General features: G+C 38.0%; 1 protein-coding gene across 7 annotated transcripts in view; it reads left to right on the forward strand.

The window, feature by feature from the left end:
- TBC1D5 (TBC1 domain family member 5) overlaps nt 1-16,356 on the forward strand; it is a 329,050-nt gene that overhangs the window by 138,638 nt on the left and 174,056 nt on the right. For 6 of the 7 annotated variants that reach the window (XM_089532982.1, XM_089532977.1, XM_089532978.1 and 3 more), the window contains one exon: nt 3,818-3,948. In XM_089532982.1, coding sequence (XP_089389108.1) covers nt 3,849-3,948 — 100 coding nt within the window. In that variant the 5' untranslated portion in view covers nt 3,818-3,848. Of the gene's footprint in view, nt 1-1,381; nt 1,424-3,817; nt 3,949-16,356 lie in introns of those variants that run through there. The other variant, XM_089532980.1, reaches the window with a different exon arrangement.

Consider the following 16,356-nt stretch of genomic DNA (forward strand, 5'->3'; position numbering starts at 1 on the left):
CACCAAAAGTTTTTACATTTTCAAAAGGTGGGCACAAATTGCTTTTATAGTTAGTGCAACATATTTTCTCCCTATGGCTATGCTGTTACGTTATTTTTCATTCCTGTGCATCACTACCCTTTCCCATAATAATAATAATAATAATAATAATAATAATATGTTTTATTTATAAACCGCTATTCCAAATAGATCATAGCGGTGTACAAGAAAATTATAAAACAGTACAAGAAAAATCTACAATTAAGATACACTGTATCTTCAGGCTAGCCCCTGATCACGTTGGGCCAGCCTGTTCTCTCCCTCAACGGCCGAAAGATGACAGTTATGGAGGGAGGGCACTCAGTCTTCAGGCTAGCCCCTGATGACGCTGGGCCAGCCTGTTCTCTCCCTCAACGGCCGAAAGATGACAGTTATGGAGGGAGGGCAGTCAGTCTTCAGGCTAGCCCCTGATGACGCTGGGCCAGCCTGTTCTCTCCCTCAACGGCCGAAAGATGACAGTTATGGAGGGAGGGCACTCAGTCTTCAGGCTAGCCCCTGATGACGTTGGGCCAGCCTGTTCTCTCCCTCAACGGCCGAAAGATGACAGTTATGGAGGGAGGGCACTCAGTCTTCAGGCTAGCCCCTGATGACGTTGGGCCAGCCTGTTCTCTCCCTCAACGGCCGAAAGATGACAGTTATGGAGGGAGGGCACTCAGTCTTCAGGCTAGCCCCTGATGACGCTGGGCCAGCCTGTTCTCTCCCTCAACGGCCGAAAGATGACAGTTATGGAGGGAGGGCAGTCAGTCTTCAGGCTAGCCCCTGATGACGCTGGGCCAGCCTGTTCTCTCCCTCAACGGCCGAAAGATGACAGTTATGGAGGGAGGGCACTCAGTCTTCAGGCTAGCCCCTGATGACGTTGGGCCAGCCTGTTCTCTCCCTCAACGGCCGAAAGATGACAGTTATGGAGGGAGGGCACTCAGTCTTCAGGTTAGCCCCTGATGACGCTGGGCCAGCCTGTTCTCTCCCTCAACGGCCGAAAGATGACAGTTATGGAGGGAGGGTACTCAGTCTTCAGGCTAGCCCCTGATGACGCTGGGCCAGCCTGTTCTCTCCCTCAACGGCCGAAAGATGACAGTTATGGAGGGAGGGCACTCAGTCTTCAGGCTAGCCCCTGATGACGCTGGGCCAGCCTGTTCTCTCCCTCAACGGCCGAAAGATGACAGTTGTGGAGGGAGGGCACTCAGTCTTCAGGCTAGCCCCTGATGACGCTGGGCCAGCCTGTTCTCTCCCTCAACGGCCGAAAGATGACAGTTGTGGAGGGAGGGCACTCAGTCTTCAGGCTAGCCCCTGATGACACTGGGCCATGCTTCAGAAGCAACTTGAGATACTCCAAATTGCATGGGAAGGACCCAGCAAATGCCTCCTCCCCGCATGCAGAACATGGGTTGGCACTAAACTGACTTAGGATGACGTACTGCTGTTGCGATTACCGTTCTGAGAAAATAATTTAGGAACCCTAAACTTTATTTTTATAATTAAAGTGGTGTGGTAAATTGCTAGAATGTGGGGTGGGAAAATAAAGCAACAGAACTCAGTTTTAAAACCTGTGTATGTTTACAGAGGAGTAAATACCAGTCCCACTGCATTCAGTGGGGCTCAGTTCCTAATAAATTGTCCATAAGATTGCAGCCTTAAATGAATTGTGCCTCCCTGAGTTATGTCTCAATGGCAGTTTTGGTGTTTAAAAATGCATTATGTAACTCTTTTGCTAAATTGCATTGTGTGCAAGATGAACAATATTTTGCAGGCCATTATAAACCTGTAAAGAATTGATCTTTTTCTTTAAAATGTCCCATGAGCCATCTTAATGTTTGCGACACTAAAACTGTTGAAAAGATTGCTTAACACCCAGAGTTAATAGATAGATTAATATATATTATTTTCTGGTCCCTTTTAAAACCATTATTCATAATTTCTGGTGTAAAAATAAAGGATTTGCATAGATTTTTTTGTGGGTTTTTTGGGCTATGTGGCCATGTGCTAGAAGAGTTTCTTCCTGATGTTTTGTCAGCATTTGTGGCTGGTATCTTCAGTTAGCAGACACCAATCCTCTTTTTTTTTTTTTAATTGAAGATGCCAGCCACAGATGCTGGCAAAATGTCAGGAAGAAAATCTTCTAGAACATGGCCACATAGCCTGAAAAACCCACAAAAAACTGTGGATGCCGTCCATGAAAGCCTTCGACTTCACAAAGAATTTGCATTGCTAATTTGGATGAATTTTTGTGGAGAGGGCTTTCCACTATTTTTGTGCAAATGTATTGTCAAGGTAGTGTTTACAAAGCATTGTGACAGTCATCACACACACACACACTAGTGGTAACTATTTCTCACAATATGTTGTTATGTCCCATCAAGTCATTTCCAACTTAGATCCTATCATGGGGTTTTCTTGACAAGATTTGTTCAGAGGTGGTTTGCCATTGCCTTCCCCTGAGGCAGAGAGCATGTGACTTGCCCAAGGTCATCCATTGGGTTTCATAGCTGGGCAAGGAATCGAACCCTGGTCTCCAGAATTGCAGTCCAGCCCTCAAATCACTATGCCATGCTGACTCTCATTCTATACAATGATATATAATTGTACAGTCCTCTCTCCGTTCTCATGGTCTTCAGACTCGCGTCCCTCACTTATGCATGAGGGACGAATAGAGGGGGAATGTATGGGGCGCATGCCTGAGCCACACACTTACATGCCCCCCCCCCCCCGCATGCCTGCACCTACAGTATATTCAAGCCAATGAGGCTTGAATACAAGCAAAACTCCATTTTCGCTAGGGGTCCAGTCTGTTACACTTGTTTGTTTGTTTTTTGTTTTTTTTTATTTATATACCGCTATTCCAAAGATCATAGCGGTGAACAGCAAATAAGCTAATTAACAAGTAAGCTAATTTGCCCCCAACAGTCTGGGTACTCATTTTAGCGACCTCGGAAGGATGCAAGCCTGAGTCGAGCTTGGGCCCTTTTGCTGGTCTTGAACTCGCAACCTTGTGGTTTTGAGTGAATGGCTGCAGTACAGGCATTTAACCACTGCGCCACCAGGGCTCCTTATCCACCAGGGTTCCTTAAATGCGGACTCAGATAAATGTTGAAATATTGCAGTATATCGGGATAATTGAAATGTTATAAAATATACCATATAATGATAAAATGTTGCTTATCATGATGAACTATATTAAAACATAATGAAATGTACTTCAAAGTATGAAGTATTTATGCATTTTTATGATAAGCCTCCAGAAGAAGTGCTAATCACCTTTTGTATAGAAAATAAAATATGGACTTTAAAGCTACTTGACCTCTTTTAAATATATAAGAACTACAGAAAAGCCTTGGTATCTGCTGGGGTTTGGTTCCAGGACTCCCCATGGATACAAAACTCCATGGATGCTCAAGTTCCATTAAATGCAATGGTATAGATAAATGGTGTCCCTTTATACAAAATGCCAAAAACAAGGTTTGCTTTTGGAATTTATATTATTTTTTTAATATTTTCAAACTATGGATGGTTGAATTCGTGTATACAGAGGGCTGACTATATAGCTTTTCTGAACTTTCAATTGGAAGTTCATTTGTTGACCTTCTTGCTGACACTGTACAGCTCCATGTTAAGAATCTTCAATTGCCTATTGCATCTATTTCAGGGTCAAATTTTCTCCACACAAAAACTAGTAATAGTGAATTTTCTGAATATTTTTCAATCTCAGTGAAGTACAGCATGAGGAATCAGTTATGATTAATGTTTTGTTGTTGTTGTTTTGTTTTGTTTTGTTTTTGCCCAGGTAATTGCTACATATTGAAAGTGTTGTGAGTATGTATCATTCTGTTACTGGAACTACCCATCCATTACAAACTGAAGAACAAGAAATAGGCATTGATCCTTTGCAGAGTTATGTGAACAAGCCTGATGAAGGTGAGTTTATTTTTTGTCATTTGCATTTTAGAAATGTTCTGATGTTTCCCTGTTTTATGAATTTGAATATAATTTTATTTTTGGCAGGGCCTATGTATAGAGAATAGTATGTCACCCTGAAAAGTCAACTGAAAAATACATACCAAAACACTACCCAAATCTTTATTTCACTGTTAACCTTTCTAATCATGAACCAAACCATTATTTTATTACCAGAATATTGAAATTTGATATATGTTTTATGAAAAAAATATTCAGAAATGAACTCTTTGTTTGGTTCTGTATTTGTAATTTCTCTACTGAAATAAAAATTTGCTAATTTCTAATTCAAATTATGTGTTCAAATTATACATGCTCTTTGCTACACACCTTACTTTAGAAGGCGAGGCACACTGCAGAGGGGTTCTGAAGCTGATCTTAATAGTAGAGCACATTGTTATGGGTCATACGATCCGTAAGATAGTTGTTTATAAAACCTGTGGAACACTTGGATTATTATGGCAACACATTTGTAGATATGTTTGCTTTCACATCTTTTCTTGAGGCTACAGATATTCAGAACTGTGAGTGAAGTTTAACAGTGAGATATATTTAAAATGTAATAGAAAGTTAGTAGCTAGCAATATTGGAAATGAATGCATATGATGGTACATGTACTTTCCCATTATTTTTACGTTATTAAATACAGTGAGAGTGGTTTAAATGATGTAGTGGTTTTATTGTTTGACTGAGAGACCAGAGTTCAAATCCCACTCAGCCATAGAAACTTATTTGGTAACCTGAACAAATTCTTCCAAGAAAACCCTGTGAAGCATTTGCCTTATGGTCACTGTAAGTCAGAAATGCCTTGAAGGGCCAAACAACAACTGGATGCTGAAGATTTTTTTTGAAATACTTAATGCATAGTATATAGAGGAGGAAGATGGTATTATAAATCAAAACCCCCCAATTTTTCTTATAAGTGTCACCCCAAATTAACCATATTTGGAATTCATGGTTTATCCCAATGCTAATATCAATATCTCACAAGCTCAATAGAAGAATAACTAAAATATATAATAATAATTAATTAATAATTTGTTTTATTTATATACCGCTATTCCAAAGATCATAGCGGTGAACAGCAAGTAAGCTAATTAGCAAGTAAGCTAATTTGCCCCCAACAGTCTGGGTACTCATTTTAGCGACCTCGGAAGGATGCAAGCCTGAGTCGAGCTTGGGCCCTTTTGCTGGTCTTGAACTCGCAACCTTGTGGTTTTGAGTGAATGGCTGCAGTACAGGCATTTAACCACTGCGCCACCAGGGCTCCAATTTGTATATATCATTCATATATACAAATTGGAAAATCTAGAGAGATTTTTTTAATGAAAAAAAATATTCTATCCTATTTTCCAGCCAACATTAAGTGGAAATTGAAAACAGAAAAACTGATAATCCTATGCACATTTTAGACCTAGTCCATGATTTTTAGCCTCCCTTGGAATAGATTTTAATTTACTTTACTCTTTTTGTCTGTGTATTTGTACCCAGGATCAATTAGTTATGTAGCCAAGAAGACTTTTTAGTTTTTATCTGAACTTTAACATTGCTGTGACATAAAATGTTATTAGTATTGAATTGATGTTTAAAAGTGCCATTAATTCATTTACCCCAAATGTTCATTAACAATGTAAATGTATGCTGATGTTCTATGAGACAAGGAAGTGACTAATGACTCTTCGCACTAACAACACTTAAAATGAATAGAAACTTAAGATAGCTAATCTTGAAGTAATCAAGACCCTCATTCAGCTTGGCATCTCTGTATGCTCTAAAACAGCTGTCAACTGTTAAAAATATATACACAACACAGAGATGCGCACATGCAAAGATAGAGATATGTAAATACATGGTTCCCCAAAGTCATAAAGGTTACCAACCATAGTACATTTTTACGTTCTATATGTAAATATTTTATATAAAGCATCCATTTCATCTTCATGGCCTTTTTACAGTGAAACACAGACTGAATTTTAATTTGATGCCATATGCAGCCAAGATTCACCATCACTCAGTTTTATACTATTACTTAAAATTAGGTATGCTATGGATATTGAGGGTGGGATGGACTTTAGCCTGTAATTTTCCTAGGCCAAATACTGTAAATCAGGATTTCAATATCAAAAGTCAGCAATTGATTTATAACAGACATAATCATAATCATATGACAGGAATGTAATGCTTTCTATTGAATGGAGGCATCCATTTTTGGTTCTTCAATTATGTATTTAAATATCAGTTTACACCTGTGTAACTATACATATAATTTGATAAATGGTCAGCCTTGTAGTCCAGCAGATAATATATGGGGCTACATCAAATGCTAGTCCCAATTAGAATAATAGATGTATGTTTAAATCGTCCATCTTTGTTTTGAAGAAAGAATTGTCTGTGTCCTGTTACATATTTAAAAGAATACATATGCAATTATACCCCATTTTTAGGTCCATTATATGAAAAATATCCTTGTACAAAGTACTGACAAAGTCAGTAGTAAGAATTCTGCCAGTGACACTCATTCAAAAGTAACCAAGAATCCACTGAAGAACGGTCAATGGGTCTATTATAGAGTAAATGGGTTGGCAACTTTTGAGTCTTCATGGAAGCGTCTCACACTCTTCATCTTTTGCATAAGTAGTAAATTGGAAATATAGAAAGCATGTTCTCAAAATCTCTACTTGATACTTATCAATAAGATATTGCTGTATCACTTCTTGGCATGTGTTTTGTGATAATTTTCTCTATCATTTCTTTTTTAAGTATGGTATCTTTTAATAACTCCGCTGTTGTAAGCTTTTTATGTGCACTATCATTTTTAGACTGAGATTGTTCCTGTGCTCATGTCTTAAAACTGGTAGTCTATAATGTTTGAGGTTTAGATTGTGGGGCAAGTATACAGGTCTTTATAGACATTAGAAGTACACTTAAGATTGCACTATAAAGCAAAGTATATGCTTCCTAAATCATTTCAGCATCCCCACTGTAAATATAGGTGCATTTCCTTATTTTATACAGTTTGTTGAAAAAAAACAGTATTACAGGTTCCTTCAAATGATGGGACCAGCTATGTAGATAGACAAGCAGTTTGGTAAATATTAGAATTTGACAGATGTTTAGGATATCATATCACTCAAAATAGTGATTTGGAATAAGATGTTGATGGTGATGAACAATTAGCTCTTGAATAGAACATTCATTACTGAAACCTATCCAGGCTACCATATTTTGTTCTCTCTAAATAGCAGCTATGCTTTTTTCCTCCTTCCAACACCAGATGCTTACTTAGCAGGCTTTTAATAGTCATTTATTAATAATAGCTTCTGTGTAGTTTGATTTTACTTGAACAGCTACAGATCTGTAGTGACAAAGGCCACTGGTATATCACTTCTCCACTTAGGTCTTGTAATAACTTTTCCTGTCACTTCCTTCTTAAATAGTGTTCTCTTCTTGTCTTGTAATCACATTAGTACATGTACAGTGTTCTTTTTGGACAGAGCATTAAACACAGCAAGGAGAATTTTTAAAAAAGTTTTAACACCATCATATACATAATACATTTTAATATATTTAAGTCAATTAAGCAGCACTGTATTAAAATGCCACCTCTGTTAGGTTGCACCTTGAAACCAGTTTGACTGTGTCTTGAGGATATTGCAGTTGAAGTCAAGTAAAGAACTTAAACACTTAACTGAGAATATTTTATTCTAATGACCGAGTTTAAGAATTGTTGGGCTATATAAGGTCATATGTTCCCATGTCAGCTCAAATAGCAGAATTGTGGGTTAAGGTAGGTTAAATGAAATTATTGCCAACTTCACCTTTTTGGCAATCTACACTTGCACAAAAACGTACACATGCATGTCATTAAAAAAACTAACAATCCTGAAGTCATTTTTTTATTCTTTATAACTTTTCCTCCCAGCAGCAGTACTAACACACACAGTCAGTCAGTCCTGGAAAGGTAAATGACTATCTAAAAAAACAGAAGTAAAACTAGCACATAAATTTGAAAATGACCCAGAATCAAAGAAACAGAAATCTTCTGTTGCAGTCCTTTGGATCTTCTGGTAATTTTCATAGTAGTTAAAAGATACCTTGCATATAGCAAAGTGGAATGGATATGTAGTTTAGCAATAGTACTTGTAGATTTTTATAGCATAGTCTTTTGCGTATCAAATTTTGCATTTCATAGTTTGGAACTGCTAATTTTCAAAGTTTTGCTTCAGGTAATCAGTATAATACTAGCATGCAAAATTCTAAGCAATAGTTTTATTAAAAAATTAATGCTGTAATGTGTGTTTTGTTTTTAAGTTATCAAGAGATTATTGAAATTCTAAAACAGCTGTTTTGTTATATCCTGATTGCTCTGGAAACCAAAATACAACCAAATCTTCTCCCATTTTTCTGTTTTGTTTTGTTTTTTCATTTGAAAATACACAAATTCAGAAAACTAACCACTGTAATGTTGGAATAAAGTTTGTCTGTAAGACAAAAAGATGAGTGCAACAAATTAATGTTTTGTCCTTTAATTCTTGGTTTGTTTTTTATCATTATGCTGAACTGTCCATCCAATCTGGCTCAGGAGATAATGTAGAGGAGGAAAAAATTAAAGGGAAGTCCCAAATAAGTGTGTACATTTACCTCTTCTGGATGTTCAGTCCTTACTTGTCATGTAAATGTTAAGTTACAATACAAATGCCAAAATACTAGGCTTTGGACCAGTTGGCCTAATTTTGCCCTAAGTCTGTCCTCTAATATCTTTGCTGTCATTGTCTGAAGTTTAACTAAAGAAGGAGGTCGGGCTTGAAGAAATATAAAAATTCTATCATAGTTAACCTGATGATTTCTTGCCATTTTCATCAAGGTGTATATTATTTACACACAGTCTGGCCTTTTTAACAAAGAAAAATATGCCTATGCTTATACTGCCACTTTTACAAACAAAACAGCTGATAGTTTAATGAACACCATACTGAGGGCCATGTAGGACATAAGGCAAATTAAGCAGGTTACAAACGGCACATCTTCTATTTAGATATAGGAGATATTCCCAGCCTGAACAATTAGTTGTACTAATCAGACAAGCTGACAGTCAGAAACAGAAGGAAACCATTTGTATCAATTTGAACAACATAGCTGGTAATGAAGTGAAATGGCCACATTGGATAGTTTTCACCTCTGTTTTGGATTATGCTCTTATAATGGACTCTTTTGTCTTTCTAAAGGGATATACATATGTTTAACAAAAGCTTGTTAAAGTGATATTTTCATTGAAGACGAAAAGGATAATAAAAGGGATATGAAGGGATAATATACAATGAGAGTAGTTGGTTTTTTCATAGGAAAGTGTTTTCGGGACATTAGAATCTTGTAAAACTCTGTAAATGTACAATGTGAGTTTTATTTCATAGGACTATAATAATTTAGTTGTGAAAACTGGAACAAATTAATGGAGACCAAGACATTTTTAAAAAGACAACTTTTTTGTTATTGTGTAGATTTTTCATGAAATATATAACTTTATACTGACAGTTAACAATTTTCTTTTGTAATAAATACCTTCATAGTTACCATTTGATACATGGATAGGCTTTTCAACTGATAATCAGTTTCTGATTATTTTTATCTAGTGTTATTTCTTCATTTTTCTATGTAAGGGAAAAATCCAGCCCTCAAAAGGATATTTAGCCACAGGGAGTAATTGAGAGGCAAGATTTTCAAAATAACTAACCATATGGAGAATTTTGGAGAATGCTTGCATGGGAGGCTCTGTTTCTTGTATCCTTCACACAGTGCTCCAAGATGGTAGCAATGGCAGCTGATGGCCCAAATGTCAGTGGGACATAGAATCTACTCCAGGCTTCAGTCTGAACTTTAAAGTTGCTTTCACGGGCACTATATTTTATGTCCAAAATAGGTTCAGTACCTTGGACTACTTCTGTAAACTTCAGACTTAAATCTGAATCACATTCACTACCCCCACTGGATGGCAGTAGCTTTATATGTTCGTGTGTCATATGTGCATTTTATCAAAAGTTTAAAATAAATTACACATTTTTAAAAGTGCATTCCAAGTAGTCGATGTTATGCATACCATTTTAACTTTGCACTGATTGTCAGATCTGTTCATCTCTCTGAAGCAGTAATCACATAGCTGTATTGTCTGAAAATATAGTGCAAATGACACAGAAGAATATGTAGCAGATGAGATTTAGATTTCCCTCGTGGTGGCCTCTAATATATCTTATTGTTATTGGTACAATATGTGGGCTTTTTAGAGGAAGTGTGATCTGTTTACCAAGACAAATGCCATAATTTCTCTCCCTCCTCCTCCTTTGTATACTTACACATGAAGAAAATTTAGAATGTCTTTGTCTTTATTCATATAGGCTTATCAGAATTTAATATCTGAATTAATAAATTAATTTCAGTAACACTTGAAGAATAATGGTCCATACTCTGGTATAATCTTAATACCAGAAGAATTACAGTATCTGATGTAACCAAGTTCTAAACTTTTTAATCATAGAATAATGGAAGAGACTACAAAAGCCATCCAGTCCAACCCCCCTTCCATAAAGGAAATCTCAATCAAAGCATCCCCGACAAATGGCCATCCAGCCTCTATTTAAAGACCTCTAAGGAAGGAGACGCCACTACCCTCCGAGGGAGTGTGTTCCACTGTCAAACAGCCCTTATTGTCAGAAAGTGCCTCATAATGTTGAGGTGGAATCTCTTTTCCTGTAGCTTGCATTCCTGGTCCTAGTCCCTGGAGCAGAAGAAAACAAGCTTGCTCCCTCTTCAATATGACATCCCTTCAAATATTTAAACAGGGCTATCATACCACCTCTTAACCTTCTTTTCTCCAGACTAAACACCCCCCGCTCCCTAAATCGTTCCTCATAGGGCATGGTTTCCAGACCTTTCACCATTTTAGTCGCCCTCCTTTGAACACGTTCCAGTTTCTCAATGTCCTTTTTGAATTGTGGGGCCCAGAACTGGACACAGTATTCCAGGTGGGGCTGACCAGAGCAGAATAGAGTGGCCCTATTACTTCCCTTGATCTACACACTATACTTCTATTGATGCAACCTAAAATCACATTGGCCTTGTTAGCTACCGCATCGCACTGTTGACTCATGTTCAACTTGTGGTCTTCTTGGACTCCCATATCCCTTTCACATGTCGTCTCGTTCAGCCAGGTGTCCTCCATCCTATGGATGACCGCTCTATTTGGGCTGTCTGTATCCTGCCATAGTCTCTTGGAGTTTTCTCATTCATAGGGTCTATGTTGATGCTGATTTGGTGTTGGCAAACAACATACTTTGGATTTCCCTTAAAGCAGAAAAGTGATTTTCAAATTAAATAGCTTAATCTCCCTAGTGCAAACTGAGCTAGTTGCACGGATTTTTGGATTTTAACAAAATGGTTTCTCCTTCTCCTCCTCCTTCCCCCTCCCCCATTTCCTTTTCCCCTTTTCTGACTTTTTAAAGTTGTTTTCTCCTTTTCTTGGGTTTTATTCTTTCTTTCTTTTTGGCTGAGGAATCCTAGAGGTTTGTTTTTTTCATCAAATTAGAAATATTATACTTCCATTGTATTTTGAGATACGTCTCAACCTGAAGAGGACCCTGGTTCCAGAGCCCATTGAAGTGTTTCTACATTTATGTGCCCAAATATTACAAAAGTAAACATTTGTAATGATAATTAAAACTTTTACTGCTTAGTGAAGAACAGAATATAGCAGGCTGAAGCTTGAGTAGATGTTTCTTTTAGTGCCATTTTTGTATCAAATATTTGATATTTTTTGAAGTCTTCAACAGAGGACACTTGCTAACAAGTTTGAATCAAAACCATTGTAAGGTAAATGGGGAAAACTATGCAGTATGAAGGACACAAGGAGGATGAGATGATTTGGTCTCACTTTTTTCAGAGTGGTTATTAATTAATTAAATGTAAACTGTGTGTTTAGAATCCTTTTTAATGTTTATTTATCTTCATCAAGTACCAAAGTGGGGTTGCTTTCTAGTAATACTTCTGAGATACAAGGCACATTATAAAAGAAAAAAAACTGAGGTGCCTCACATTGCTTATAGTTTGAAGCTGAAATTTCTCCATTCTTGAGGAAATAAGAGAAATTTTGTAATGTATAGGCTAACTCCATTCTGAGGAACACAAGTTTTTAGTAGATTCAGAAAAGTTTCATTCCCCAGAGTAAATCACAGTATGTATGCGTTGTCAGGACTGAGGAATTTTCCTCAGTTACACCAGTATACTTAGAATTCATACAATTCACCCATTACAAAAGCCTTCACCCCATTTGTCAAAACATATTCTTTTCCCAGGTGTAGCACCTCTTTATATTCCCTCTGTACCAAGCCGCGGTTTCCCACGACTTTGGTAATTTGCAACTCTTATGCCCTCATTATGCTCATTATCCCAGGCCACACTTGATACACAATCTTTATTTCTCCCAGTTTTGTCAATAGAATATCATAACCCATCATCCCACATATACACACCAATCAAGCATGGCAGAACCATGCCTTGACCACGATAGTGACAAACGTATTGTGTCAAATCCTGGACAATAGACCTTGGGTTAGTTTGCTATCTATAATTTGCTGCAAAGAGATTTCTTTATAACTTGGTAATTGAACTTTCAGTATTTACATTTCATGGGGAAAAGAGACGTGATTACTTTTAACTGACCAATTTATTTTTTCTGTGCTACTTCACAGAGGATTTGTTTCTTCCTTGGTGAATGTCAAGGGAAAAAAGCATGTCTGTAAAACAGATATCTGTCAAGCTACTTTTTGCTTGGAGGATATTTGCTTGGTTGCTTCTGCAATTTTGAAGAGTAGCACATGTGTGGAAAGACAAGCATTGAAATGGGAAGGAAAGATAAAAAGTTTTTAACACTGTTAAGTAGTTTTCTTCTTCTAAGACCGAAAGTTTTATTTATTTATATCTAAGAGTGGTTATCCTGGTTTTCAGGCAATTTGTCATCAGACCACCTTACAGTTGTTAATGCAGTACAATTCAATATAAAATGTATGTATGGCGCAGTACAGAGCGCCAAAAAGAGACGCCTCTCTGGCGCTTCTCTTTGCTCCTCAAGAACACCGCAGCAAACAAACTGCGTGGCGCTGCTGTGCAGCAAAAAAGGAGCACCTGGAAGCGGCTCCTTTTCCTGGCACTGCTGCAACGCAGCAAAGCGCCAGAGACAGTGCAATGATGTCGCAGCTGCGCCACCCCATTTGGAAACGATGTCATCGTTATGCACCCCGTTTGGTGGGTGTGCCGCAGCTGCAGTGCACCCATGACGTGCTAGGGTTGCAGGGCGTGTGCACGCCCCACCGTCAAGCAACCCTAGCACGTCTATACCGGGCCTATAAAAACATTGCAAGGTTTAAAAAATAATAATAAGTGCTACAGACTCATTTGGGATCACTGCAGCAGCCAGCTTTAAGAGTGAGCCATCTGGTGGCTGTGGTCCTGGGCCGATCGGGGCTTAATCGCAGGCAGGGTGGCCTCTGGCTGCTCCAGGCTGCCAGTCTGTTTTGTCCTTAAGTCCAGCATGATGTGTTGTGGTCCAAACTTATACAGATCATACAACATTTTTAACTTTTGCGCCATTCCAAAAAATCCATAAATATGAACCCATCAGTAGTCCTATTTCCTTCCTTCTATTACTCAGAAGGTCGACTTTGATTAAGATTGCAGACTGCACTTCCAGAAATTTCTGATATTTGGTATTTATATATTTATATATACTTAAATGTATAATAGAAACTATTTAATTTTAAAGAAATTATGTTTTATAGGTACTTTGTTGTCTCTGTACCACATTTATAGTAAATGTGTTTTTTGTTATTTTATAATAGACCCAGAAGAAGCCCAATTGGTGATAAGACTAAAAAGATGTTGGGCTTTTTAAGAAATAAAGGTTTTTAAACCATCAAATAACACTTTTCTCCTTCCATTCTTCTACTGTGAATATGTGCTTTCCAGTTTTTTGTTATGTTCCCACGTAGATTACAGTGTAAACATAATATGATAAGGGTGCAGCATCTTCCCAGTTCGTAAGAATAATAATTAATAATAATTTGTTTTATTTATATACTGCTATTCCAAAGATCATAGCGGTGAACAGCAAGTAAGCTAATTTGCCCCCAACAGTCTGGGTACTCATTTTAGCGACCTTGGAAGGATGCAAGCCTGAGTCGAGCTTGGGCCCTTTTGCTGGTCTTGAACTCGCAACCTTGTGGTTTTGAGTGAATGGCTGCAGTACAGGCATTTAACCACTGCGCCACCAGGGAGACCTCTTTGCATAACCAGAATGTTTACAAATGTTAACAAAGGGGCTGTGCAGACCAGCCATTAAGGCCGGCCTGAGACAGAGTTGGAGTGTGGCGTCCATACAATGCATGCCTCAACTCTGCCCTATGGCGGCATGATGCTGCATACCGCTCCATATGGCGCGTAGTGTCACGGCGATCCTCTGGTGCTGCATTTACATGACACAGCACTAAAGGAATGCCTTAAAGCCATGGTGTTACAGCTATCATTCCCTTTCTAGGGCGCAAAAAGGAGCTGCTTTCTGCAGCTCCTTTTTGCACCCTGGAAAGGCCAGTCCCGATCCAGCGCAGCTAGAGGCAGCTGCCTGCCGCCCCTTAGGGACGGTCTGCACATCCTGATAGAATCATAGAGTTGGAAGCCTCTGCCATGCAGGAATACAGTCAAAGCACTCCTGACAGATGGCCATCCAGCCTCTGTTTTAAAACCTCCAATGAAGGAGACTCACCCACACTCTGACACAGCATGTTCCATTGTGGAACAGCTCTTACTGTCAGGAGGTTCTTCCTAATGTTTAGGTGGACTCTGATTTTATGTAGCAACAGAAAATAAGTTTGCTCCATCCTCAATATGACATCCCTTCATAAATTTAAACATGGACATCATGTCACCTGAATGTGAAAGATCCTACTCAAATGACGTCTGAACTATAAATGCTTGTATGTATGCGCTTTTCTCTGTGTGCATTTTATTTTAATAATAGAACCCAAGTCATCACAGTAGCACAGCTTATGTGTTACAGTTATAACATAGTTATGTCAATTAAAGTGGAAAGGTTGACAAGTGAAAGCAATAAAATTTGGAAGGGTCCATAGTGTGTGACCCTACTTCCACCCTAGAACTTGCTTCCTATAGTTGCTTTTCTCAACAGGAGGATAAATGTTCGTTCTCAGAATTCGATGGGGATGTGGAAAGGATCAGGAGTGGGGATTTGAGGGAACTGTAGGGGAAAGATTCAGCATACCCTTCTTGCTTGTCCCTTCTGTTCCTGATAGAAGTTCCCATGTGCCCCATTTTAATATTTGTTTGTCATGAACATGCTGATGTTTTCCATCTTAGAATAAATACAAACTGAGCCATAGAAATTCAGAAGTGGCTCAGTGGCTCAACACACTTAATTTTCTTCTCTCTTCCATTAAGATAACATCTGTTCTGGCCACCAGTCAGCAAATCAAATTTGATGAGAATTCATCTGAGCGCAAGGTAGAATGCCTGCTAATGGACAGATTTATGATTCCTCCCTCTTCTTAACAAAGCTCTTAAATTTTTGAATTATAAAGCAAACAAAAATAATTATAGGATCTTGATAAAAGAAATCAAGTGGCAACTATATAGGTATTTTTACCACAATCTTTTTTTAAAGTGTTATGAATGATGCAAGAGAAGAAACAGTATTAGTGAAATAAGAAAAGTCTGCTTTTCTTTGGCAAGTACTGGCTTTATACCTGGAAATTTATTCTTGCCTGATTTTATATGTGGAAATGTATTCTAATATGATGAGTTACATAGGCTTACTTTTGTATTCAGGGATACAGAATTAATTTAAAAAGTTTTATTTTACTTTTACTTTTTCTCACCTTCTTCTTTAACCTCAAAACCAAAACATTTCATATTACAACACAAATGCCTAAAGTCTGCATAAGAATGTGTTGAAATAATGGTACTGCTTTACCTTTTTAAAATAAACTTCATTAATATATGGTTATGGTTGTCATCCCAATCTGAGGTCAGGGGCTGTATGCACCATTCTCTTTGGGAAGATCCAAAATCTGCAGGCAGCAGTGAACAGATGGCCAGTGGTGTTGGCTTTGACAGTGCTGATCACCTCTTTTGAGAGGCAGAACGATGGTGGGACTAGGCCTCCTTCCAGCAGGTGATAGGTATAGTCAAAGCTGGCAACACTGACCATCTGTTGAGTGGAATTCTGGGCAAAGATATCTTTGGATCAGGGCCCATGCTAGTAAATCATTTTTAGGTAAAATTTGATAATACCAAGTATTTTCTTGTGCAGTT

The sequence above is a fragment of the Sceloporus occidentalis genome, unplaced genomic scaffold (assembly GCF_023333645.1).
Source record: "Sceloporus occidentalis isolate IW3139 unplaced genomic scaffold, rSceOcc1.0.p SCAF_7, whole genome shotgun sequence".
NCBI classification, from domain to species: Eukaryota; Metazoa; Chordata; class Lepidosauria; order Squamata; family Phrynosomatidae; genus Sceloporus; species Sceloporus occidentalis.